This window comes from Necator americanus, chromosome II (assembly GCF_031761385.1).
Source record: "Necator americanus strain Aroian chromosome II, whole genome shotgun sequence".
NCBI classification, from domain to species: Eukaryota; Metazoa; Nematoda; class Chromadorea; order Rhabditida; family Ancylostomatidae; genus Necator; species Necator americanus.
Window position 1 is genome coordinate 28,405,567 of NC_087372.1, and position 27,101 is coordinate 28,432,667.

Genomic DNA, 27,101 nt, shown 5'->3' on the forward strand with positions numbered 1-27,101 from the left:
CTGTTCTTTTTTTTTTGTTTCCCCATCTAGATCTGGACCAAGATTCTCTTACCGCGACTGTTGTATTCCAAACTCTCTATTGTTAGAGATATCTCTCAAGGAATAATCTTTTCGATTAAGAAGTTTTCAAGCTACTAAATAAATAATAAATAAATAAATAAATAAATACTAAATATTTAAATATATTTAAATAAATAAATAAATATTTAAGGTAAATATTTAAGCATGAATTCCGGCCCCGTTACTGTTAATCTGCATCGTTTAACATCTACCACCTATCTCGTTTTCTGAAAATGAAGACTTGAATGATGAGAAAAACCTTCACAAATTCTATGATCTTGCTCTTGGAGCACTCTGAGACCTTAGTTTTCTATTTTTTTCGGAGCGTTTTCTCTTCCTGAAGTAAACTTTTCAAATATTCGTTAAGTGCTGAACACCACAGAGAGTGCTTTCAATTCACGGTTTCGACATCCAACAATCCAATATTCGGTCTCTTCTCCTAAACTCTTCCCTGATTCTAATTTTCGAGATTATGATGTAATACAGGTTTCCACCAAGTGTGAAGGGAAAATATATTAGACCAAAGACCAACCCAATTAGACAACTATTGACAAAGTAAAATGGATTAATTTCTCCATTTTCATTTATTTTTTCCAGATTCTAGAAAGGAGATTGACCGCAAAAGACTGAGCTGGATTCAAACCTGATGCAAAGAGATTAACAAATAGCCCTGAAATCAGTCAACCGAGGTTTATAAAACTCTAAAGTAAAGATTAACTACCAACTCGAAAGTTATTAGCAACCATATAACTTGTTATGTGTACTCTCTACTAATGATATCCAGCACTCTTAAAACGGTTCTTGTGACTAGTGCTGCGATTGAGGTAGTACTGTACATAGGTGTATGATTTTGCTTTCGTGTTTTTCTCCAGCTAGACCATTGCTGAGGTTCCCACACTCTTACATAAGTCTCATGCACAAGAAAATGCAGAAGGATGATGACGAATAATTGGAACCTGGTACTTTCCTGTAAAACGAATCAGATCAGACATAGTCTCATTGCAAACCGTACCACTTTCTAAAACGAGAAATCGACATAATGTCTGCTAACTGTAAGCGACAAATTCGTTGAAGGTTGTTGATGTTTGCATAGTATTTAACACGAAAAAAAAAACAGTCCAGCGCAGGTTATTGAGGTTGGAACACACTGAACATTTGAACATTTTAGAAGTCTTTAACCGATAGATTGCTGTACAGCACCTCATGGTGGACCAACCTCTATAAGGGTGCCACTTCATCCAAATGGAGGTCTTCCTCCAACTGGTGGCCGTCCTCCGATTGGTGGCCGTCCTCCGTTTGGTGGCCGTCCTCCGATTGGTGGGCGTCCTCCTATTGGTGGGGAAGGCGGACGCTTTTGACGTTTAACTCGTTGAAACCTTAACGCTTTAGAAATACTGAGAATAGCTTTGGGGATGATTATTATTGTACTTACGTTCTACCAGCATTGCTGAAATCATCCGCCAACGTGCACTGCACCGTGAGCAGCAGGACGCATAACAAGAAAATGGTCAGGCCAATAGACTTCATTTTTGTTTAACTGAACTATCTCAGTGCTTTTATATCAAGACCCTATCCTTGAACTTAACAGTGGAACCTTTGTAACTCGAGGAAAAAACTTATCTTTAGACGGTGTAATTGATAACATTGGAACTGACATGAGATCAAAAAGAGTTCTTCTGTAGAAAATAAAAGTGGTATAAACACTTTCTTTTTGTTTCTTTTTGGATCTAAAAGTGTTCAGGTGATGCTGATGTCTGGTTTCGCAAAAACACAACTTTAGCAGAAATTTGAGATATCGTTTTTTGCGGACGCCATAATTATGAGCAAACCGTCATCAGTCATACAACAGTGCGGCTGATATGAGAAATTTTCAGGAGCCTTGCAGTTCTTCAGCCCACTCACCATCATGAACAAATATGATTTTGTCGTGCACTTCCTGAGCTATTCGCCTTGTATATGCAGTTTCCTCCATTTTGTGTGCACAGTTCATGATTGCTGAAAAGAAATCTTTCTAGATTTTATTTTAAAAATATGTTTTAAAAAATGTCAGTAATAATTTTCTTTTGGTGCCTGAAAGCCGTACTGTTTTGAGCAATAGGATTTGCACATTGACATAGTCGATACCTTGTGGTTATCAGAAACATAATTGCTCTGTAACATGGTTAACTGAAAATCCTTCCTATATTAGGTACACTCCTTTCCTTTTATATGCCTTCATCGGTTCCCTAACATCACCTATCTGTATTACTACAGTAATTATCTGCTGACTTCTGGGGCTTTGCACATTTCACATAGGCTGTTCTTTAAAAAGAAGCATGAAAACAATCGGTTGCTAAGAAAGTGACATTTAAAAATGTGTGACCGCCTGAAAAAATGACGACGTTGACACATCTACGAAACAATTTGTTCACCCAGTGAAGAGTCCACTCCAAAAAGTCGAGAGAAAAGCTTGCCCAATTCCTTCTACTATAGCAGCAACTCTGACTTTGATTTTATAGCTTCTTCAACTCCATCAGAATCTGGCGAGTGGGGATACTCCACCACTGATTCCTAACAGATATAAAATTAAGTTCTCTTACTACTACTCAAGTATGGTTTTGACGCATTTAAGAAAAAGACTATGGAAACATCATTTCATCATCATTTCTTCAATGCTTTTAAAAAACGAAAGAAGCGTCGTTATATAACATACAAATTTAGTTTTACAGAAAATATCAGTACCTTCATTTCTTTATTAGAGAAAGTGAGCGGAGGGAGCACCACAAAAAGTCTTCTGTATGTACGTTATCGTGATGAATTCAGAATGTTCAGAATTCAGAATGTTTACTAATAATTTAGATGTTATCTCCTCTTGAAAGATCACTTAAAGTCACTTTCTAAAGTTCCACTTGAAAACAGCAGGGAGGTGTCAAGGCTGGAAATTTCTCCTGCATTTCTACAAAAAAGAACTTCTTATGGTTTTTGGGAGGCTGTTACATAACATCACAGAAGAGCATTACCTCTCCAAAAATGATCATTCGATTTAACTGTTCGCAGCTACTATTCCATTTTGACCTCACCCCACTCCGTCGACGAGTATTATTGCCGCTCAGTTACGATTGGCGTGCGATCTTTCGATATCTTCGCTCCACGATGGTGTAGATTTAAAAGACAGATTACTTGACCTCATTATATTATTAACCTTTATGTTTTAATTCTTCGTTACGAAGAGCAAAAGAAGAGAATTATAGCGGAATTTGCCCTCAATACACTCCATCCTTGTGATGTAATTTGTGAAGGAATTGTTATCGCCACTAAGAACGAGTTTGGATGCGCTGGTGTAAATCTGCAGGGTACACACACTCAATTAACTCTGAATTTTTCTCACAGTCTTATCCAATTTATCTATAGAAAACCACTGTGGTAGTGCGGCTGACGTCGGACTTCTCCATGTTCTAGATATCTCGCAAAACTATAGTTTTTCGAACGAAAGGTGAATGAGCGTGCAGAATTATACGGGTGACCAGCAGACATCATATTTAACCACTAGGTGAGCCTTCTTTTGGATCGGCACTATGGCTAAACAATAAGAGAAACAGGAAAATGCAACATTTAAATTCTCACTCGTTCTATCTAACCCATTATTTCAATTGCATCTCAAATAAAAGTCGCGAACTTCACACTTATTCCGTGCTCAGTTAACAAATTAGTACTGAATAAGTGTGAACTATAGGCTGAACTATTTTCTTTTTTGACTTTTCTGCAGAAATATTAGCCGAAAAATCTGAGAGAAGCATAACCAAATTACGGACTATTAATGTGCATGTTCCATTGCTGGTGAACGTGGCCTCGAATATACTAACTCTCACCAGGTTTTTATTTAATTTTTTGTATGATTACGTATGCAACAAGAATCAAAAAGCAGACAATTCCGATAAAAAACCTTTGAACAAAGAGTAGGAAACCTCACTCGAATTACTGACATTAATTATCGCAACACAGCTTTATGCTAACCTTCTCAAAAAATCTATGAATAGTAGGGCTTTTTTCAAAGGAAAATATAACGCCGAAGTAGAGCTTTCTTTTTTGAGTTTTATGCAGAAATGTCCGTCGAAAGCAGAGTGGAAGTAACCAGAACAGTGCAGTCAAATTTTTCATGATACTCCAGTTTTTTAGATACCAATCTCATTCATTTTTTTCTGCTTGTGTGTGCTTCTCGAGGTATCCAAGGACTGGACTTCAGAAGGACTTTTTTGCAATAAAAAACGCAAGAAAATAAAATAAAAGAAAATAGTGTCGACATTGATTTTTGCCTGAATATATGATTTTGATAGTAATGATCGTGAGGAAAATGGTAGTGGACGTATTTATTTTATCATCTCTTGATTTCTGGCTTGCGTTTTTACAGTGGATTCATAGCAGAAGGCAATATTACAATGTTCTTCACTAAAGCATGCAGAGTGTCCACCTTGAGTCCGGTTTTTAAAAGCACGTGTAGTTGTCAATGACATCTTCCTCCATATACACTCCCACTTCATTTAGGTGTCACTAAGCATTATTTATATTCATTGCAAAACCGAGACGTAAGGGAGATTGCCCTCTTCGCAGTCAGAATTGTGGTTGCTTGCCCCAGTGGTTGCCATGCTGGGTATTCCATCTAACTGATTTCTTCGGCACTAACAAAAGCACAGCCAAGCACACAGACATTATTGTTCTCAAGAGTCTCTACTCTCTTGTTTTGTGGTTATCGTTGAGACGTTGTCTTCGTTGGATTCTGCTCTCAAAGTCAAACATGGGGAGCGTCAAGTAGCGTCTCTGCTTTGACGCTACCTCTGCTGACGTTGTTTATTTTCAAATAGACGTTCACCTCTCTTCCAGTGTTTTCGGTTTGTCTGCGCCTCACTTGGCACTGTGGATTTTCGAAGAGGTGCTGAATTCGTTCCGCAACACTTCAAGGTCAGCGCTGCCGGTGTTGTCGCGGCGAGCTGGCTGGGAGGCGTTCGGATAGCAGCTCACCAATTCGTCTTGGCTTATTGTTTGTTGGCGCAGCGAACTTGTTATGAACCTAATAGAACGCTGTTTGGTGCTCCCACCCTGGCGTCAGATGATGATGTGTCTTACAGCTGCTGAAGAAGACGAGGCGCATCTTCATTCTGTCTTCGACTTGCATTTTGGGATGGAATTTTGGGATTCTTATTGAACGTCCATTTGAACATGTCGCAACGTTTTCTTGATGTGGATGGTAGCATCAAGATATGAGAAACGCGAAATGCGAACTGCACCAGTTGATACCGATGGCCTGAAGAAAGCAGTCAATGGAAAAAAAAATTTCTCTTGTTTGGTGTGAACTTCAGTTTTCAAGTCTGCGTCGTGTTATACACGATGGTTGAGCCGTATGTAGAATGATTGAAATTGTTGGATCACCGCAATTCTTCCACTAGAACATATGCATGCAAACAGAAGACTAACTTGAAAGTCTAGTGGTTACCGCGACAGAGTACGCACCAGATCACTATTTCTTTTGAACGACACCAGTGGAGGGAAAATTGGAAGAACCGCGAAGAAGTGCAAAACAGGATGGTTAAACTTCTCGAGCTGAGTTCTTCAAGGGAGGTAGACATTGTAGGCATTGTTTGCACAGACGGTGTGGCCAGGGAATATTGATATGGAAAAAATTCTTTGAATTGAAGTTCTGCAACTTCATTGGGATAGCAAATTTTTGTCCCGCCATAAAATTAATGCGATTTTTGCCGTGTTCTTTGAACGCCGGACATCGGACTTCTTGTGGTGCTCATTTCGCCCTCCTTCACTGATCAAGAGAAATTAAAAGTACTGTCATTTTCTGCGGAACTGAAATTCTCGCAGTTTTTTCTTGCAACGCTTTCTTCGTTCTTTTTCCTTTGGAAGTCTGAGCATTCATGGAATAATGATGAACTAAAATGATGATACTCTAGTTTTCTTCCTCAAAACATCGGTACGTCATTTGAAGAGCAATCAACTTTATTTTATGCCTATATTTCCTTTATACTTGTAGGGTGAATCTTTATTTTTCTTCAACAATTAGAACAACGTATCGCAGTGATAAAGACGAAGTTCTACGTTAGGCGTCGTAAACGTAAATCTGGTAGCCACAATTTAAGCAGCCGTTTCCATGCGTGTTATCAACTTTTGCAGAAAGAAAGCTCTGATGAGGAAAACGTACACAGAAATAGAAATAAGAAAGTACACAGAGGTGAGGCGCAACACATGCCGCTTTCACGGCTATGAATCGGTTCACAACGTCTTTACTTATTGACAAATTCTTCGAGTAATGTGCTACTGCACCACTGCGCACCTACTCGGCGCTGTGGGACCAGTCGTCTCCCATTACAGTTCTTTCGCTTCCTGGCGCCGGCGCACCATTTCGACGCGGTGGGTCTCGTTCCACCTTATTTCATCTTTCTACGGGGACTTCGACGTTATCGAACTGCTCACTGCTCTCTCACTGCTTTCTGGAATTTCGTAACACAAGCACACGTGACAGAATAAGCCCGCTATTACATAGCATAATGATTATTAGTCCTGTTTATGAGACTAGTTGCTACCTGCTCGCGGTGGCCCTGTTACTGTTAAACGTGATCAGGCAGTTGGACCCGCACGCTCTCAAAATTCGTAATCTGGTTGGTCAAACTAGTGAGCGCTTGGAATCTTCGGCAACAACCCAGTATTCCATCACGGTAATCTGCCAGACGTTGTACAAGCTTGGACCTTCTCTCGGTCCCCTGTTCTGAAGATATTGCATTCGATACCAATCGCAGGAGAACGTCTGAAGAACTTCACATCGGAATAGATGTATCAGTGAATAGTGAATATCAGGATCAAAAAGCGGAGTACCATGATAATGCATACATTTACCCACGTACATTTACATTTATGGTTAAGTGCGAGGATTATTCGGGAAGCTATAAGAAGGAGGAGAGGGAACAGACAAGGTCCCTTCCCCATTTCATCCGTTCTTTCTCCTTCAAGACTGGTCGGCACTGAACTGAATACTATGTTTCACAGCTTGTGAGTGTTGAAGGGCGTAATAAGAATGACCTCGTTAATGATTTAGATTGACTTGAGCACAAACTGAAGATCTAACCACCTAATCAACATATCGGGCCTAGTATATTTTGATTCAGTTCTGTACAAGGAATGCGCAAGGTTCAGGGAAGAGAGAACATGGAACGTGGCGAACACAACAACATATTAACATACCTTTCATTTTCTTAGGAATTTTTCTTCTATCCTAACAGTGGTAAACTCTCAACCCTCTCACTGGCAGAGAGCTTTGAGAGAGAAATCTCTCTGCATTAGCTTTCCAGCATGATACGAACTACCATGATCTGAGGAAACGAGACGATTTCTGCAGGGGTTGTTTAAAATGGAAACAAAAGAGTGGAAATTGTAACAACGCAGAATAAATCCTACAGATGTATTCCGTAACGGATAAGCTTAGGCTCATGGTTGCATCTCATTTAATATGATTACAATTCAGACATATTTCCAATTTCTAAAAAAAAAGCTGATGACATGCCGTAAGACATGTTTACATTGTGATGAACGCATGCTAAAAATTAATGACATATAAAAGCGCAACATAGAACCTTATCCAAGTTTACAATCTTAACATCTCAGAACCACAATGTTTTTTTCCTCCAACTCTCAACTGCAAAGTTATTTGGTGTCTCTGAAGTCATGTTAAAACTAGCCATTACTGTTTCTCGGGAACATTTAAAGGCATCACCCTACGAATCTGGGGTGGTACGGATTTCAGGTGGAGTATTCGTATACGGGATCGTAGATTATGGAGAGAAGAGTGATTCCGTCCATTTCTTCCTAATTGTCGTAAAAAACAGCCCGGAAGATACGGCTTCGAGCGTTTCGGCGCGCTATTTTGCACAACGAGTTCAACTGGAGCGCGCCAGCCTTGTGTACGTTCCGCATCTTCCGGACCGTTTTTTGCGGCAATTAGGAAAATATGGACACAATTATCCCCCTCTCCATAATCTACTATACCCTGCCGTATACGAATACTCCACCTGAAATACGGACCACCTCAGATTCGTGGGGTGATGCCTTTAAACTGATCAATCTTGATCAATTCTTTACATGCCATTATCGTCACCGGTACGTAAGATACAGTAAGTGACGGAGAGAATATTGTAAAGATTCTCTTCTCATGAGTTAAAACACAATTAAAGCATTGATATGATTGTTTTGCAGATTGCTATTTGACAAATAGAACTCTTCTTCACCGGATTGCACACTACAATGCCATTGTTTTCGCTTTGTTCGGGGAACAACCTGCAATATTTTGAAACTAAATGAAGACGAATTCACAAGAATCCTCCTACAAAGAATTATAGAGAAACAATGTTTCCTCTCAATTACGATATTAACTCTTATTTTAATATGGATCTAAGTGTATCTAAGGTTTTCAAAAGGTACGAAGAATTGTACGCAGAACTTGTGAGACGTCTGCTGATTTTTGGCCGATCAGAAGAAAAACAGCTACTCTACTAATTATTTGCGCATAAAAACGAGTTTTTTTCCGACCAGATAGATGTATGCATGGCAAACATATATATTGAGCATGAAATTGGTCCCGGTGTCACATTCTTGGCTTCCTTATCGACTATGAACTACTTTACTGCATTTCTTTTGCTATGTTCTCTAACTGCACTAATTCATTGCAGTCCAGTTCCTGATTCTGATCAGAAGGCAGCAAATACACAGTATGTTTGACTTTTGTGACAGCTGAATAACGTTCGTAATTTATCACTTTTCTGCTTGATGTCACATATCGTTCATCAGGCATGGTTTTTCACAATTTCAGAATAAATCGAGTGAAACGGTGGGGATACGGCTACGGCGGTTACGGCGGTTATGGAGGTTATCCCGGAGGTGGATATTATCCTGGTGGTGGAGGATTTTACCCTGGTGGTGGTGGTGGCGCTTTCGGCAACTCATGGGGGAGGTCGATCTCGCTCAATACCAATCTCAGACTCGGTGGATTTAATAATGGATATAGTATGTTTGGTCGATAGTTGCAATAATTTTGTATCAAATCCCGTTTGTATTTACCAAATAAATACATTTCGGATGTGTTTTAGATTTATGTGCACGAGGGCTAACGAGTGCTTAAGCTATTACAGTCCTCCGTTTACAAACAACATTGAGAAACACGAACAGGGAAGACCACAAGTAAGATAAGAAAACTGAGTTAATATCATACTTACTCAAGGATGTAAATTTGATTGAAATAGAACAACGCGTAAAGCGATAAAAACTTATCCACATTTGGAGATATGAATGTACATAATTGGGGAGGTATGTACGTAAATGCAGATAATTTTACTAAGTGAAACTGAAATAGGCAGGTGTTCCTGAAGAATTCATTCAAATCAACGTTAACGTTTGAATAAGTGCATACATTCGATACCCTCCGAGTCAAAACTGTCTAGTAAAAACTCGCGAAATTTGTCTCCAAAAAATTACGTCAACATCTACGCTTCAAATTTCACTAGACAATCGGAAAGAAATACTGTCTATAGCCGACACTGATCCGGAGGTATTCGGCTGCCCGGTCTACTCGCGAATTTCCGAAAACATGCAGACACTAGCCCTATTTTCGCCACATTTTTAAGAGGAAATAAAAGAGGGAAATCACCATGTCTGCTGACAAAGAAGGATTTTCTTTAGTGGACTCTCACTGGAGCAATTCGCAGCATCTAACGACCCAAACGGGATCGTAGGTCGCCATCGGTCACTCCAACAGCAATCGCTTGTCATCGATTGGCCGTGATTGTTCCAGGTTTACTGCTATCGTAATGTGCGATAACACAGCACAACGCAGCGGTCATTTGTTTTACTCCTACTTTTTTGCTAATTACCGTAATAAATGCAGAAAAAAGTCCTTCACTAGAGGTTGACTTTTTCGTAATTTTTCCACCAGTAGCTATACCACTCTGAGTAAACTGCATTTTCCTCCATTCTTTTGTGTATGATAGATCTATTGCACATACACTGAACATCCATCGTTTTTATCGAAAATTTCATCACTCGAGACGAAATGCACTATTTGAACGAAAGTATGCAGTGACCCAAATTCTCTTTTTTTTTTGTCCAGAAGATCGATATTTTGACAATCCATGACGTTAACAGCGCTTGGATAAATCTTAGGTCTCCAAATTTGCTACAAACGAAAGGTACTTAAACGTAACATAAAGCAATTTAGTCTGGTTGTTGACCGAAAAATTCAGTTGAGGTCAATTTTTATAAGTCCTAAAAATCCTTTATCTTAAAAAAGCTCCCACTTTTCGCTGAAATAGAGAATGGGTCGGGGGTGATATGTGCTCTGAACACTTGACAATGTTTCCTAATTTCTAAACATTAAATTTTTTTCGGATAAGGCGAATATACTAAATGATAGACGCTGTAGTCAACTTCTGGCTTCGAAAATATATTATGTGTCGCTTTGTTTTCGTTCGTCCCATTTTTCTGAAGGTTAAATGACAACCATCGTTACAATTTGTGAACAATGCATCAAAGTTTTAGTAAACATACACAATTCTACGAGAATATTGAAGAACGCGAAGGCGTTGGTTGCAGAAAAATTGAGGCTATACTGAACGTTTCCTTTTTCGGGATAGGGTCCATCGCTTATTGTGCAAATCTTGAAGAGATTAAAGATATTACGTATTAACGTATAAAGCTTGGATAAAGCGTGCATCTATCTCAGAAATTTACAGCTTCGAAAAAAGAACGTTTATGAACGTTACATTATCAAATATCTACATGAGTAGATGTTGAAATTTGTCCTCAACCAGTTCTGGAACGATGAAGAGATGTAAATAAAGCCGAATGACGACGAACTCACAATAGTGCCAAAGAGCTGCTATGAGAGATCAATCAATTCATACAAAATTAATAGCCAGCGCCGAGTTTGCTCAACTTAGTGAGCATCACAGGTCTGTTCGAACACGCGCTCTGCCCATGCTTGAAACACGCCTCCTGTACCTCTGCTATGCCGCAGTGGAAGACGCGTTGCGGCCATCGAGTTGAACACAGTAAGCACTTACTGTAGCACCATGCGCTGAAGTTATTTCTGCGTAAATCTCATACATCAAACTGCTTCATAATTAAAAAGCAATTATTGTTGTTCTTAATTTATGCGTCTGCTAATCTATACACCTTTCTAATTCGGATATTTTAAAATGGATGAGCTTTCGTTTGTTCCTTACCTAATTTGTTGGTGCCGCTTGTCAGAATATCAGCGGAAAATTCTAAAGCGAAATTTCTTGTGCTTGAGGATTTTCTTGAATTTGTTACATGTACTGTATTCCTCGTCTCGTCTTTTTTTTCTCAAGTACATGGGAACCTACACAATTTCTAGCAGAATATCCACATTCTGTCACATTTCGTTCTGAGCGGGTCTGTTCCCGCACTTTTTCATGAAATACCCACTTGATGATGGGAAATGTAATAACAGTCGAACAAAGGTAGGTCGAGAGTAAAGCATGTATGCATGTCACTTAAGAATTTTTAGTCAACATACGGTAGTAACTGACCTACACCGGAGCAATGATGTTTCCTACCAGTCTCCCCTTTTCACCCTATGACCATCACTGATAATTCTGTGAAACCATGAAGTTGGATAAGATGCATCTCATTCTCTTCAACAATTTAGCTTCGAGTTCATCAAGAAATATTGCTCGAAACCATATTCTTGGTAACAGCGTCTTCTCATGATATTTTGGAATTTATTTTGTTTTCAATTGTACAACAGAGGTTGTCATTATTTCAACTTAGGGATGGAGTTCGCCTGCACTTTTTATCGTTTTTGCGTTGATGAAGTTTGTGATCGGTTGACAGTAAACTCAATCTAGTTTTCTAGCTGGAGATAATTGTAGTTAAACTGCTCTATTTCTTTTGGCTTATTTTTCCCTTGGTTTATCCGAATTTTTCGTCGTTCTTGTTCAAATAATCGTGAGGAGAATAGCAATCGATTCAGTCTTTTCATTGTTTTCTCGACTTTGGGTCTAGAAATCTCAATCAGTATGGAATCAATAAATCATCGAAGATCGAAGACATTGATGTTTTGTTTTGATATTTTGTTTTTTTTTATATTTTGATGTTTGCTTGGAAAGTATCAAAATCGTAACTGATTCTTTATAAATTGATTAGGACGTAAGGCGCTGAGCGTGAAAAAAACATTCACGGATACGCGAGATTCTCAGATTTCCATGACAGTACCGCTTTTTTCCAACTTTCCATTTCCAACTGCTGTAAAGATAAACCTCGGAATACCGAGCTTGCCTTGGCATGGTTTTACCCGTTGCGTAACGTAGAAGTGATTATCTCAGGACAACACAGGGGCTAGTGCGAAGTCGAAAATGTTAACTTTAATGCAGGGACCATGCTCTTTCGCTGAATTTCTGTCCAAAACACTCGTATATTTTTTGTTTTGTCCTCTGTTTCCTTCAATTTTTTTATCCAATGTTTTGAGGCACCTCGAGTGCACAAATAAATAAATAAGTAAATGAATAAAAGAGAGCTGACGGTGCTTCTTCTCAGATAATGAAGCGATGCGCTGCAGCAGCAGCATCCACCGTAACATCGTCCACGGCATGCCCCGCAAGTGGAGCCTCATCCACAACGACTGTGACCAAAGTGCGTCGATTTGACGAAATCCCAGGACCCACGAAATTTTCAGGATTTTTTGGAAGGAACCGCACTCTCTTCCGAAGTGAACCATATCTTGCATATTTCTGGAATAAATAACGGCATTCATTAATAACTGGCTACGCGTGTAGGTAAGCGATCGATAGCACAGTACTACGACTGGCTTGTTGATCTGCACAAACATTATGGGCCTATAGCTAAAGTGGATCAAGGATTTGGCAGAGGATGTGTCGTCCACGTGTTCAACCCAGGTATCTCCTAACTATGGTGCGCTTGGCGCTGCGCGCTCATTTCACCCCTTCATCGTCAACATTCTGATTTCTCTAGATGATTTTAGAGGATGCTCGCGAGGTGTTCGCGTCGGATGGTCGCCAGCCGTTCATAGTTCCACTACAAGAGACGACACAAAAATATCGGGAAATGAAGGGAATGAATCCAGGACTGGGGAATCTGTGAGTTTTCGGCTCTTTTCGATTCTTTATTGTCAGTTTGAAGTGACAGTGAACACTTTTGTAAATCCTCCTCCGCGAAATGAGGTATTACTTGGTGTACCAACTTCAAAAAACTTTTTGGAGATTTCCTGTTCATTTTTTTTCGAAAATTTCAATCTTCATCCTGCAACCACATTCCGTCCACATTATAATCACAATGGTTACTCTAGTAGGTGTCATTTTTGTTAATAAGCCATTTTCAAAAAATTGCTATTAAAAGCAGCGCATCACGAAGCTGACGATGTTGTTGATGGATTCTCTGGGCAAGTATTGATTTTGAAGTGTAGATTACGAGTACGAGTGTGGTCCCTCCCAATTCCCCATCACCCTAAAAAATTGCGTGGTAAACGGCGTTTGTTCTACGGAGCACGTTAGAACGCCTGTTCATAATTATGAACAGGCCGCATCCACGAACGAGCAGTCGAAAATTAACGGGGTCTTCTTAGCCAACTATTCGGGTAAATCCAATAAAAATGCAGCTGATTAGGTGGCGCCACGCTTATACCTGCATTTTGAACTTCATCTTTGCCCAAAGAGACCCCGACATCGTCAGTTTCGTGGTTCGCTCCCTTTAAAGCGGAATTTCACATTTTTGGATAATTAGTGTAATTTGCGAAAACATTAGATCGATTTCAAATTGTAGATCTTTTAAAAGTTCTGGCGAAAGAGAGAGAAATTTATCTATTTAGTTTCGTATTTCAAAATTTTAACGTTGAAGCTCCGATTTCTTTTTCTTTCTTTAGCCATTTTGGATGAGTCACATTACAGTTTCGGGGTCTGTGTCTCACAAATCTTTAGAAATAATAAGAGTGTAAAAGTTTTTGAATGTTTTGATGCATTTTTGAGAGAAATCGCATCAATCGCAACTCACAGTAGTTAGCTTCTTCTTGAAAACCGACTATATAGTAACAAGTCGTGATAGAATTTATTTTCCTCGTAATTTGTCAGCAATGGCGATGAATGGTATCGTTTACGATCGTCAATTCAGCAGGTTATGATGAGGCCACAAGCTGTGCAAAAGTGAGGCTTTCATGTATCATCAGTGAATTTTTCCATATATCGTTCGTGTTCTTTCCGGTATCTACCGTACACGAACCAAGTAGCTGCCGCTTTGGTGGAGCATATCCGCAACGAGAGCGCTAAAAATAATGGTGAGGTGGATATGAGAAAAGTCGCAGGACGGTACGACTTGTTTATTCATTTGTTTACCCAATTATTTACTTGATATGTAAGCTTGTATAGGTGGTCTCTGGAATCTGCGGCGTTGACAGTTTTCGAAAAACGACTCAGCATTTTCACGGATCAAATCGATTGGGGAGATATGCTCGTCGATTTGAATAGATCGATATTCCAGTTGTCGGCTGAGTAAGAATTTTTGGCAAGGGCCTTGTCTTCTGAATACTTTGCTTTCCTTGCTCTGGTTGTCAGAGGAAGTCGCTTTCAGGCTGAGATTCGCTTTTCCCTTTTACCGATATGTTTCTACTCCAAAATGGAAGAAAATGGTTGCCCTGGAGGACAAATTCTACAAGTTCGTGGAGTTTTACTACTGTTTCTAGGGAGATGTTTTAGAAGATGATTTTAGAGAAGCTAATCTACTGATTGACGAAGCTATTAGTAAACTACGCGGTTCATCCCAGTCGGAAGAGGAGATGAAATTCGCAAGTCTTCTGATTAATCGGAAAGAACTTAATGTCAAGGACGTGTCTGTCATCCTCCTGTCGATGTTTTCAGATGGTCTCAGCACAGTACGTGCGGTTCTCGGATGATTCCGGAGTCTCTCACACAAGATGTGAGAGACTCCGGAATGTGTTTGAATGTGCTTGAAGCCATCATCTTGAAATTTCTAGACTGCTCCAATGCTCGTCTACAATCTGTTTAACATAGCCTCCAATCCAAATGTGCAAGACGAGCTGAGACAAGAAGTGAACTCTGTCGTTGACCGTGCAGGAGGTACATAATTGCTGGATTGTTCGAAAGTGTTCACCATTCCTTAAAATTAGGATGGTCCACTATTTTATTGCAGAATTTGATCCCCCCAATAGTATTACAGAAAAAAACCCCTACCACTTTTGAAAAAAAGCAATGGAAACAAAAAATTAAGCAAAAATATAAGTATGAGAGGGTTATCAGGTTAAGAGGAGGAGATCTCATTGACCAATGTGGTCTCAAAATACTTTGTATACAAATAAAATTAGATTGGAATTAGAATTGAAGCTGTCGTTGCGCTATAAAGTAATTAACATTGTTTACTTTCAAGGAAAGTACAACTTCTTTGAAAGAAGATTTGAATAAGGTATAGACAAAGCCGTTCATAGAAGTATTTGTGTACTATTAGAAGTAGATCTATCAGCTTTAATCTTGGATCTTTCTTGGAAAAATGTTATTGTTTCAAAATGCCATTATTGAAAAAGAAATATAGAAATAGTGAAAATGTATAACTCATTTTTGATTTTAAAAAAGTGCTTGTAAAAATCGTACAAAAGTGTAGCACAATCCAGTCACAACATTTTGATTTGTGATGTAACGTACTTCGACTCTGCGTAAAAAGCGATGCGGTTAACAACTGCTGGCAGCTTACCGCAGCGCATCTACGTACATAGTTCATTTGGTGGACGGCTTCCGACGTCATTTTAAAAGGATTTGTTACCGCGCACATGTCTACTGTAGATCAGCATGTGCCAACGAAACAAAGAATGAAGGACGAGGAATTTTAGCCACACAGGACGTCAAAATTTGATATCACTAACAGTTCGTGTGAATACTGATAATGGAATGTAGCACAATAACTAAATAATGACAAATAATAAACATAAAAATGACGAAAGTGTGCATTGACCACATCACCGAAATTACCTTCGCTCCAGATATTACGCCCACTCACCTCTCGAAATTGTCATTTCTTCGTGCCTGCATTAAAGAGACCTTTCGACTCTTCCCAATCGGGACGGAAATCTCGCGTATACCTCAGAAAGACTTGGTCTTAAGCGGATATCACGTACCTGCCCGTACACCTGTCGACATAAATACAAATGTTCTGATGAGGTAAGTGCCACAGCTCAAATCCTGCCCTCCATATTTAATTCACCAAGTGCAGATCAACTTCGTTCTTCAATGATCCTCTCTCATTCCGGCCGTCAAGATGGTTACGCGACGGTAATCGACACGATTTCCATCCTTTTTCTTTCTTGCCATTTGGTTTCGGGCCGAGAATGTGTGCCGGTGTGTGCTAAATTTCTTACTGTATCTTGCTTCTTGAATATTCTCCAACTTTTCAGGACGTCGATTCGCTGAACAGGATCTTCAAGTTGTCTTATGTCGTCTTATCCAGCACTTTCGCATTTCGCATCATCATTCCCCTATTGAACAAACGTACGAAACTCTTTTACTTCCCAAAGGCTGCTGTGATTTCCATTTCAGTCAGTTGTAATCTTTCTCAGTATTTCAGAATGACCATTATGTAATGTTCAAAGTTAATGCTTACAATGTTTATCGTTAAGCTAGTAAATGAACTATCAAAAAATAATGTGGTTTTGTTTCTTCGTAAAATTGAAATAAATCAGAATCACTCGATTTGACCTAGTTAACGGCTCTTTGAGTACTGCAGAAGTATCACAAATTTTTTCCACAGCTTCTGCGGCGTCATTACTTTAAAGGTAGCATGTCATGAATCTGTCGTGGTATGGATGAAATCTCATGAAAAGCTTCCATGCGGGGTCGTAGGTACCCCATTGCGGAAGGCCACGTGGTTCCGTTCATCTCTCCCTGATAGTCATGAAAAACGGCATGCAAATCCATATATGTGCATCATGGATGCGATAACTCAGTGTGATGCGATAATTTTAAATCAATCGGAACGCACCACCTTTCCCATGTGCTCCTCTAAACGAACATTCTTGAATTCGAACGGAAATTCAGAAAAAATGTATAAAACCCAACTAATATTTCAGGTACCGATGTGAATTCAATATGAATGAATCAAACAAATATTTCCATGCAGAACACAGCGATTGGGAGAATGCGAGAGGAATAGTCTATTCGCCGTGTCCTCCATCGAAGTATTTCATCGTTATTTTGATCAACATCCGTCCCCCTCCCTTCCCCTCTCCATCCATGTAGGTTGTGCCACATATAAGTGCTACTCGAAGATAACTCAAAGATGAAGGTATTTGTCGTAGATACACCGGTGCAGACATAAAGTTTGCTATTGGGAACGTCTGCAGCATCTTCTTGAGTTCATTTTTTAGTACCGTCAAAATACGTCCCAATTTTGTTCCACTCTGTTCTCAATTGATTGTGTATTTTTTTCTCAAACAAATGCAACAAATAACGTTAAGTATATCAAATAAAAGTAGTAATGATAGAATAAATAAATCAAGGTTGTCTCCATCAAAGCTGCAGACCCTTTTACCGAGTTAAAGTTGTCAGCGATTGTGGTGGTGATAACATGAATGAAGAAGCTCTTATCTATGTCCACAACAGTAAATCATCAAATATTTATTGATTCATACACGAAATCTGATCCTAGACGAGATCATCGTTTTCCCCATCCTCCAAAGAATCCGTTGTTATAGCCGCCGTTGTACGCATTCATACTGTAGCTAGAGCTCATACCGTACGAGTTACCATAGCTGCCTCCACCAAATCCTCCTGGGAAACCGAAACCACCGCCACAGCAGCCCCATCCTCCCCAACGTTTCACACGATTGGAACTGGAATTGAGACTTTTTTCGATAGAACAAAATAAAAATGAGGTACCTGAAGGCAAGAAAACTCACATAGCATCCCTGGCTTCTGCCAATTGCTCCTCAGTAAGTGGTGTTTGAAGGGCAGGTGATGCGTGCGACAGCAGAAGAACGGAGAAGACAAGAGCCAGCAACAGGAAGGTGTTCATTTTACGCCTACTTTAGTCCCATTTTTTTCAACCACCTGACTTTATACTACTCGGGAGATAGTTTGGCAAACATTCACATCAGTGCACCTATGGTTTTCGTCAAATTCGATCGAGTTGAGCAATTTTGGCCAATAGCCAGGAACTGGTTGACCCACGTCTGTTGTTTAAAAAACTAGTTGGTGTTAATTACTGCTCTTGATTGTAAAAACAACTATGATTCATGACAAAGAATTTCCATTACCGAGTCAAAAAACATTCTTGTTTTAGGCGTTCGTTATACTGTCTGTTGTTTTTTCATGGATGTGTGTTCCTTCAATAAGCGGTTTTTTTTTCTGAGAAAGGGAACCTGGATGTTTTTTAGGGGAAAAAATCAAAAGACCATTCATCCGTTGTTCTTGATTTGTGTACAAAATTAGTTTTATTCTCTTAACTGTTGCATAAAAATGTGAGGTATGATGAGGATTTCATGACTTAATTTCCCAGATATGTGGAAGTTCTACAGTAATCGGGTGCCAAACAATGCGTTCAGGCACCGAGTCTGTGACGATTACGGATATCTTCAATTCGGCACAAAAGGCGCACTTGAGAAAAACAAATTCTTCTCACTAATTGCAAGTAATTACTACCATCTTCAAATAATGTAGAGTACAGTAAAGTGAAATAAAACAACTTTAACGAGGCATCAAGAAGGAAAACAGTTAACAGCTTAACATAACGTCAGGCAATATTACGTCATTACGTCTACATCCATGTCAAAGTGCGATCAAAGTGTTAACATCCATGTCAAAGTGCGATCTTCGATGTGTAGATTTTGTTTTGTAGAAACATAGAGAACCACAACGTAGAGAGTCACAACATTGCTTGAAAGTTCGAAAATCACGCTACTATTTCTTACTTCCTTGATTTCTGTCATCAATTCACAATGAAACAACAAAGCATTGTATGTGAATTCCTCTAATAACAACTTTGTCTTGTGCTATCACTAGGTTACTATGTAACTAACCTTTCCTTGCTGTAAATGTTGGAACCGTTTTCGAACTTGGTCCGGTGAGTATTCGACAGATTTGGGAGAGGGAGCTGATGATGTTTCTTTTCCAAATTTCTAAAAACTTAGAGTGCAGTTGAAACACATGTTAATTGAACTAGCTATTGAATTACGTTCCCTGCTTTCAAATCTGAGCAAGAACTTTGCTATATATGTCCACACTGACGAGTGGAACCTATCTCGGTATTCTTTGGATTATCTGCATTCCCTTCATCGTCTGCTATCTGCTCATTTTTACTTTAAAAGACCCATTGCTTCCCCTGAAACTCTCCTGGGTAACTTTGCCCTTCTGCAGTAGAATTTTCTTTGTCTTAGAACCTACTCGTCTCGTTTCCTTTCTGACGAGTTTTTTGAGTCGTTGGTGCGATTCCTTGCCTCTGTCGCTGGGAGTTTACGTCGCCAAGCATGTGATTCTGCTTATTTCCCTCCGTACGCCGACTCTAGAGAGCATCATTGCTTATTTAATCTTCTGCACAATTTTTTTCACAAGTCGCAATTAAACAGGACTGCGCAGTCTCGCTTAGGGATGTTCTATCATAGCTAGAGTATGGAATTATCCATCTTATCATCTATCCATCTTCCATGAGGAAGACGACCAACGCATAAATAGGCTGTAAGGGAGAAACCGTGTAGAACAGTTTTCTCACATTTTCCCGCGTGAATCTCTGAGTAGCCCCATTCAAAGGTTGTCGTCTTTGCGACAATTGTGACCCATTCAAGCTGTGAGTGGGCGTGGCTCTCTGTTGTCACTCGTAAGCTGAGACTCATCAGACACAACGTCTCCCATTCTGGTGTTTGTTGGTCTCGCTGGTTGATAGATATCTGTATGAACTAACTATCTAGTTATTCGATAGATAGCGTTTTATATTCTAAAGTCTCTGCCGACACACAAGTCCCTTACCTTATTGAACAATCACTCGGGTAAAATTTGCTGTTCTTTCCTCTCAAGTTGCCCGTTTCTTAGTTGTCAGCAACCAAATTCTGACAGTGAAGTAAGAACATATAGAAGCTATCGATATACTTCATGGCGTGGCATGAACCGCTTTGATGTAGTTTTGAACTATTGTTTCAACGCGGTAAGAGTGTGCACTGCAGTTATATTAAAGGCAGCACAACACGAATCTGAGGTGGTGCGGATTTCAGGTGGAGTATTCGTATACGGGATGGTAGATTACGGAGAGGGGTGTGATTCCGTCCATTTCTTCCTAATTGCCGTAAAAAATGCAGGCCCGGAAGATGCGGCGCCGCACAGGGCTGGCGCGCTCCAACCGAACTCCTAGTAGAAAATAGTGCGCCGGAAAGCTCGAAGCCATATCTTCCTGGCTGTTTTCTACGGCAACTAGTAAGAAATGGACGGAATCACCCTCCTCCCCATAATCTACGACCCCGTATACGAATACTCCACCGGAAATCCGTACCATTTCAGATTCGTGGGGTGATGCCTTTAAATTTATCCATAAACAAAATGCAACCTCTATTTGTTACCTAATTATGACATGTCACTGGAAGGGAGACTAAAGTGATTATCTCTTACAGGTACGGCACCACAAACCACCTTCACTCAGGTCTGTGTGCTGGCCGAGAGGTGAATGCACTTTCTATCCAATCATCTTCTCCCGATATACGATTCGTTTCGACAAAATTGATATTCCACCTCACATCACTTGTTACTCAGATGGGACACTCCTGTGAATGCTTGTCAGATTCTCTTCTGCCGGATTTGAGGGGACTGCTACGAAAAATGAACTGTCTCCTGTACTGTGGAAAAAATGAACACAACTCGGAATTTCAATAGTGATGAATATGATCGTCATTTCCATTAGGATCTTCGTTAGGGACGGATTGTCATTCCATTCATGCGCATCAGTAGTTAACTGAGATGCCATTTAGCTACCTAAAGGGAGTCATAGTTGCCTACGCCGTTTATCCGCCCTTACCCGAATTACTACGATTTAACATTCAGAGCATTCTGCAAAAGTCAGTAAACGTCCGCAATAACCACTTGTCTCCTCTGTTTTAATTCGACAGTTCGATTCCCCGAGTTCGTACCAGTTCCAGTTCGACTTTTTGTTCGGAACTAGGCCCGAAGCAAAGCACACACCTGAAAATGTCCACAAGGCGGCACAAACATCAGTTAACAGGCCAACCGTCCCTGTCACTAGAGTTGATCCTTTTCCCGAAGTTACATATCTGATTTGCCGAACTTGCTTACCTACATTACTCTAGTGACTAGAGGTTGTTCACCTTAGAGACTTGTTACGGATATTTTCGAGTCCAGAAAAACCTCTAAGAGACGCTTTGAGACGCATTGGACTAGTGGCTTGGGACTTGCTCTCAGGTGAACCGAGTCACTGTCCAATCACCGAAAATCGAAACTCGGCTCTTTCCCATGAGGTGTAGCAGTGAACTAAGACTCCCCATAACTGTGAGCGAGCTCTTTATCCAGGGGTTTCCGGCGTAATGTCACGTGACTGACGCGCACGATGACTGTTCACTACAACTCAAATTCAAGCTTACAAAATCGATAAGAGAACTGTGGTGAAAATACCACCTACAGTAACAGGATGCAACAAATAAAGACATAACATTCTACATGCACCAGTAAAGGATTCTGACAGAACTCTAGTAATTTCTTTCTGCTTTTCTGCCTCTTGATAGCCAAAAGGTTTCTGTCATTTTAACTAGTAATACGTACGCACTTGTCTGTGTGATAACATATGCATCACCTGGACCATGCTACGACCATTATTCGAAATGAGCTGGTTCCATTGTGACCACGTGTCAATGGCTTCAAGTTTTTTTTTTGGTTTGAAGTCAATACATCTATTCAAATCTAATAGATTTCACATTCTAATAGTAATATGACACGTTACTTTACTATGTCGTTCAGAAATCTCTTCAATAATTCGCAGACTTCAACATCCACGATGTTGGAAACTCCAATAACTCTCATATATTCAAACATTAATCGTCTATTTGCTCCTGGTGAGGAACAACCCTAAGGGACTGGTTCTCAAAATCAAACCCAGCTACCTAAATAAACATGGTTTAGTAACTTTATGCCATAAGAATTGTCTGATCCGACATTGTTGCCTGGGATATTGTCGTTATGACGAATAGAGTCTAAACAGGCTGAAACAATTCTATTCACCTTAAAGACTTTGGCACTTATACATTTGATTATATAGGTGATTAAGAAACGGCTTAAAATATAAGAGACTGCTTGAAACGAGGAGTATAGATTAAAAGAGATGTTCTCAGCACATTTTCTGAAGCATCTTAGGTATATCCTTTAGGTAAGTATCAAATTCGACTTTTTTTTATTGCACTGGAGTTGGATCGTGCTCCACTTTTCTGAGCAAAACCAAGATTATTGTCGATCTTTATTCTGGCTAACGTTTCGCCGCTGCTGCGGTCTTCAGAGTATACGTATGCAATGTGTATGTTCTGCGTATGTAAATTGGGTGAAAGTGGAATAATAAGCAAACGACAGCATCTGCTGCTGGGTTCTCTGGATCTTGCTGACGATATGCACAGGCACTATTTCCCCCTATTTAGGTGCATTTACGAAAAGAACCATGAAACAACTCTGGAGCATTTTCGAAAATCAAATCGTTTCCTTCCATGTTGTCGTAAGAAAAAAGTGTCTCTTACACAAAACAAGATAAATAATATTTATTGTTGATTGCACAACGGTCATGTATATAAATAAGAAAATTGCTTTTGAAGCATAACAATTCTTGTCCTATGCTTAAATTTCCTAGAATTTCTTCACTCGAAGACAGAGGGCTGTGCAGACGACGCTGAGAATCAGCGTGAAGATAAGACCTGCGACAAGAACGGACATGATGTGCAGTGACATGCATACGCCTTCTGATGCCAAACTGATCTGTGACGGTTCTGCAGTCAGACCAAGAGCTGCTGGCAGACCGGGCAGCTGAAACTCGATCCATTAGTGAACGTAATGGAATCAAAACATAATATAAGTAGATAAAACTCACTTCTCCTTCGAGCACTTCAAGAGCAGTGATTTCGGCACGAACATCAAGGACATTTTCGTAAGCAGACGCCGCTCTCTTCTTGAGCACTCGGAAGAATTGAGCGGGTTGTTGTTGTTGCTGTTGTACTTGTTGCTGTGGCTGTTGTTGATGTTTTATAGCTCCGAATCCTTTAGGCTCAGTGCACTGGGGTCGTGGACATTCAGAGCTCGGCTCTTTAATGGAGATACTGATTTGGCATTGGTAGAACAGTTGACTGCGATCAGCATACTTGTAGACGTGGGCTTCCTGAATAGACAATCACTTTCAAATTTTGGACGAGAAAAGAACGGGAAATCAAAGTAATCGCCACCAGCAGAAATGTCTTAATTCCGCGTGGAAATTTATGAAGAAAGGCGTTATTTCCTTCTAATCGCTATGCTTACGCTAATTTACGACTTCAGTAACAATCACCTGTCCAGCCATGAGGTCAGTCGGGTACTCCAGATTGTTCAAAACAAACTTGTCGAGGGCACATCCGTTCTCGTCAAGGATCTAAAAATCCCTCAGTAATTTCCGCGCCTCAGAAGGACAGCGTTACAGATACTACCTGAACGGTATCCCCATTTCCATCATCGACCGTGCAAGTGTGCACGACAGCGCAGAAAGTGTCCATAGTCTCGGAGTCGCAAGTCCATTTGTGGTACACCTGGAAACCGCTGTTGAAAAAAGTCCTGAATGAGCGAGGGTTTTCCTGTCATGACTTACTGGTTGTCCAATGGTTGCAAACTGAACAGGTTCACCAGTTGGGCCACCGTTGAGGATCTCGTACTTGCAGATCGGCATAGGAACAACCTAAAGGTTAACTCTTAGCTGATGTAACCTTAGTTCAAGGGATAATCTTATTTGTAATGCCATGTTTGACGTTACAGTCTTTACCTGTGTTTGGAAGGCAGTTGTAAGTTCAGAAACTTCGATCTGTGTAGATACTGTCTTGTCGGCCTCCATGTAGAAGCATTGAATGCGGTAAGCTCTGAAAGTGAAAATGAGGCTTTAGGACTTCGAAGGAAATTGAGCCGAGTGTGTATTCTCCATAGATTTTAGTTCACTTGAATTTGATTAGAATATTCTTCCATTGGAAGCAAGCGGTAAGGAACTGTGGAAGTATTTACAACACAAAAAGAATTCTCAAGCAATGATTATTGTATTTATGATGGGACGATCATATGTAGACACGGAAATGTTATAGTCACCGTCGAGTATATCCAGATGGACTTTGAATTGGATCAACGCAGAGAGACAGAGCGTGCGTCGTTGCGTTTATTCGATTGAGCATATTTGACGCCGACTATAGGTTTCCATTATATCGACTTTACAATATTTAAACCTACTCTCGCTACACTTAGTCTGACCTCACAAGTAAGTGTTAGCGGTGGATTAAGCGACAGAGCGAATATGTGACGCTAAGCTGAACACATACTTTCATTCTCGGTTTCTCTCAAAGGAGTTTCGTACGATTTGGAAGTTTGAAAAATAAAAGAAGTGGATTTTTTAAAATTTCAATTCTCAATCAATCCTCTCGAAGACGACTTCTTAAGGTTTGCACTGTGACGTAAGCCCCTACGAAGTGAGCAACGAACTGACAGTTGCACCATGGTCTGACTAACCTGTCAACTTTAGTGACGAATTGAGGGTGGAACGAGACGACGACGGTGGTGGATACGAACACTCCACGAGGATTCAAGGAACGAGTACGAGCCACGTTGCACGAATCGAACGGCAATTCAATACCAGCCACCTTAAGACATAAACAGCATTCTGTCGTCGTTAACCATAATTGCAACAAAAATCAGCGGCAGGGGCGCTGCGAGCAAACAAAACAAGCATTAAATCAACGCCTTACTGCCACGGCCTTCAATTTTTTCTTCAAATTGGTGAGTTTACATAAGGCTACTAGCGGTGATTCTCGCAAGACATGCTGTATTACCTGTCGTCCTCCTTCGTCATTTCTGCATTCCTCATGATCGTATAGGCCTTTCACGTAAACGTGTCCTTCGAACGCATTTCTAGAAACGAGCAACAATTCGGATGACGTAACGCAGCGCATATCACTGGTATCAACTAACCTTGTGTTGAAGTTCACAGTTACCGAAGTGGGGCCACATTCAATCTCAGGTTCTCCTTCGACACCGTTATCGACGGGAATAGCGTACGTCACAGCAAGGAGGCATAGAAAATGCACGAAACGCAACATCTGAAAGGAGAAAATCCTGGATTAGCCGAAAACCTGAATTCATACGAATGCGAAATACGTAAATACAAAAATAATCCGAATTCGCAATTCTTCTTTCACATTGATGAATGACAAGGAGTTATCACATAGTGCAGTGATCTTCTTAAAAATTCTTGCTTTCTTCCATTTTCTTTTTTTTTCAGAATAATAATGGCGGCATCACTAACTGTGGTCACAACGAAGTTATCAGCACTAATGTAAACGTGAACTTCTGAACTTTTATCGAGCGCGGATTTCGATGAAACTGGCTAACCTGCTACTGGCATCAGCTCCTTGAGGTGCTACAGATTCCACTGTTTTGAGATATTTCGGAGGTCACTACCAGTAGCTGCGATTTTGTTGCACTACACAAAAAATGTCATGAAGCAAAACTTTTAACCACGCTTTAAAAAACTCCAGCTTTCGTGATTAGTTCATCGGAATAATGTGCTTTTGAGCGTATGTTCTGCCGTTCGAGAAGTCTGAGGAGAAATGTGAACGCGGAAAAGCTTCCTAGGACCTTATAATCAGTACTTTTGCTTTGGTCTACCAAACGAGCATTTTTTTTGCGAAACTTTCAGCCTGAAGCAAGTGCAAAAGAGCATTCCGTACATACAAAGCTGACTACAGTAATTATCATACATAAATTTAGTTAATACGGGCTAATGTGCATTGATAGACTCAAATGACAATGAATGACATTACCCTGTGCCAACCAAAAAATTAATGCCATTAATTCATCTCATTTTTGCAACATGCGCGTATCTTTGATATTAAAGCCAGCCTTGGTACACGGAGTACGGTATAATTATTCATTTTAAATTATTGATGGAGTACGTGAGAACAATTAATGAGGTATTTCGTTATTCTCCGGAGCTTTTCTTTCCCAAATCTGATGTTCTCACTTTTTCAGCAAGCATATCATTTGAAACAACTTGACCAGTTTGAGACAATTTTAAACACAGGAAAGATGGTAGCAGAGAAATTTCAAATCTTGTTTAAACTGCAAAACTGTTCCCTTCTGGAAAACACAATGGTCGGAAGAACTCCACAATTCGTAATTAGCGGCAGACCGGTCGCACTTAAGGGAACTTCTTTGAAGAACAGTACAGCATATAAAACAACATGAAGATGCTATGATTTGGGCAACGAAGTGGGAAGTCCACTGTAGACAACGTATCTCCGGAATGATCGCTTTTATAGGTTCGGCGACGGCTTCTCGCCAGGAGGGCGGTCAGTGGCGACCTGGCTGGCCGCAGCAGCCACTGGCGATCCCGGTTTGTAATATATGCTTGATCTCCTGGCGCACATTCTGTGATGAGTGTGCGTGTGTGGTCCGCGCACGTATAACGTCAACAACGTGTCGCACTTTTTTGTCACCGTAGAATCATAAGTGCAAACGACATATACAAACACATAAAGAGAATTTTTTGTTAGGCTCCTTCGGGAAGCGAAGAAAAAACAAAGAGCATTCATGTAGCAGCATCAAAGTTTGGTATTTTTCTGCGGATAATAACTGGAAGGTCCCTGGAACCTCCAACTGGGGATGCAATCCAAATAGTTCCTTTTACCTTAGTATTGATGTTCCACTGTGTTAACAGCCTCCTGGAGAACTTATTTCAGTTGTGTTAGATAATGACAGCTAATTATACATCCGGGAGCGTTTTGACACAAGGGT

The 27,101-nt window shown here is 40.2% G+C and overlaps 6 protein-coding genes across 8 annotated transcripts; 3 read left to right on the plus strand and 3 right to left on the minus strand.

The window, feature by feature from the left end:
• Positions 1 to 1,294: 1,294 nt before the first annotated feature.
• RB195_019759 (uncharacterized protein) lies at positions 1,295 to 1,587 on the minus strand (the record flags this gene model as incomplete). Its single annotated transcript, XM_013453069.2, has 2 exons — positions 1,295 to 1,436; positions 1,493 to 1,587. The coding sequence occupies 2 exons, from the start codon at positions 1,585 to 1,587 to the stop codon at positions 1,295 to 1,297; spliced, it is 237 nt and encodes a 78-aa protein (XP_013308523.2).
• A 7,047-nt stretch (positions 1,588 to 8,634) lies between these two features.
• Positions 8,635 to 9,110, plus strand: RB195_019760 (uncharacterized protein; the record flags this gene model as incomplete). The annotated part of the gene is made up of 2 exons (XM_013446540.2): positions 8,635 to 8,798; positions 8,900 to 9,110. The coding sequence occupies 2 exons, from the start codon at positions 8,635 to 8,637 to the stop codon at positions 9,108 to 9,110; spliced, it is 375 nt and encodes a 124-aa protein (XP_013301994.2).
• RB195_019761 (uncharacterized protein) lies at positions 8,880 to 9,110 on the plus strand (the record flags this gene model as incomplete). The annotated part of the gene is made up of 1 exon (XM_064187765.1): positions 8,880 to 9,110. One exon carries the CDS (start codon positions 8,880 to 8,882, stop codon positions 9,108 to 9,110), a length of 231 nt encoding a protein of 76 aa, XP_064043646.1.
• A 3,532-nt stretch (positions 9,111 to 12,642) lies between these two features.
• On the plus strand, positions 12,643 to 16,665 carry RB195_019762 (uncharacterized protein; the record flags this gene model as incomplete). 3 transcript variants are annotated; one of them, XM_064187768.1, is made up of 11 exons in its annotated part: positions 12,643 to 12,811; positions 12,879 to 12,998; positions 13,075 to 13,199; positions 14,359 to 14,420; positions 14,481 to 14,603; positions 14,683 to 14,766; positions 14,821 to 14,983; positions 15,086 to 15,188; positions 16,103 to 16,280; positions 16,333 to 16,457; positions 16,514 to 16,665. In XM_064187768.1, 11 exons carry the CDS (start codon positions 12,643 to 12,645, stop codon positions 16,663 to 16,665), a joined length of 1,404 nt encoding a protein of 467 aa, XP_064043647.1. The 3 variants fall into 3 exon arrangements, with proteins under 3 accessions (XP_064043647.1, XP_064043648.1, XP_064043649.1); XM_064187767.1 differs by lacking the exons at positions 12,643 to 12,811; positions 12,879 to 12,998; positions 13,075 to 13,199; positions 14,359 to 14,420 and adding an exon at positions 14,233 to 14,258; XM_064187766.1 differs by lacking the exons at positions 14,359 to 14,420; positions 14,481 to 14,603; positions 14,683 to 14,766; ... (3 more) ...; positions 16,333 to 16,457; positions 16,514 to 16,665 and having other exon boundaries at positions 12,693 to 12,735; positions 13,085 to 13,203.
• A 1,104-nt stretch (positions 16,666 to 17,769) lies between these two features.
• RB195_019763 (uncharacterized protein) lies at positions 17,770 to 18,129 on the minus strand (the record flags this gene model as incomplete). Its single annotated transcript, XM_013446543.1, has 2 exons — positions 17,770 to 17,947; positions 18,014 to 18,129. The coding sequence occupies 2 exons, from the start codon at positions 18,127 to 18,129 to the stop codon at positions 17,770 to 17,772; spliced, it is 294 nt and encodes a 97-aa protein (XP_013301997.1).
• A 4,805-nt stretch (positions 18,130 to 22,934) lies between these two features.
• Positions 22,935 to 25,405, minus strand: RB195_019764 (uncharacterized protein; the record flags this gene model as incomplete). The annotated part of the gene is made up of 9 exons (XM_013446544.2): positions 22,935 to 23,111; positions 23,176 to 23,460; positions 23,626 to 23,706; positions 23,762 to 23,860; positions 23,920 to 24,006; positions 24,091 to 24,184; positions 24,819 to 24,949; positions 25,139 to 25,217; positions 25,278 to 25,405. The coding sequence occupies 9 exons, from the start codon at positions 25,403 to 25,405 to the stop codon at positions 22,935 to 22,937; spliced, it is 1,161 nt and encodes a 386-aa protein (XP_013301998.1).
• Between the last annotated feature and the right edge of the window lie 1,696 nt (positions 25,406 to 27,101).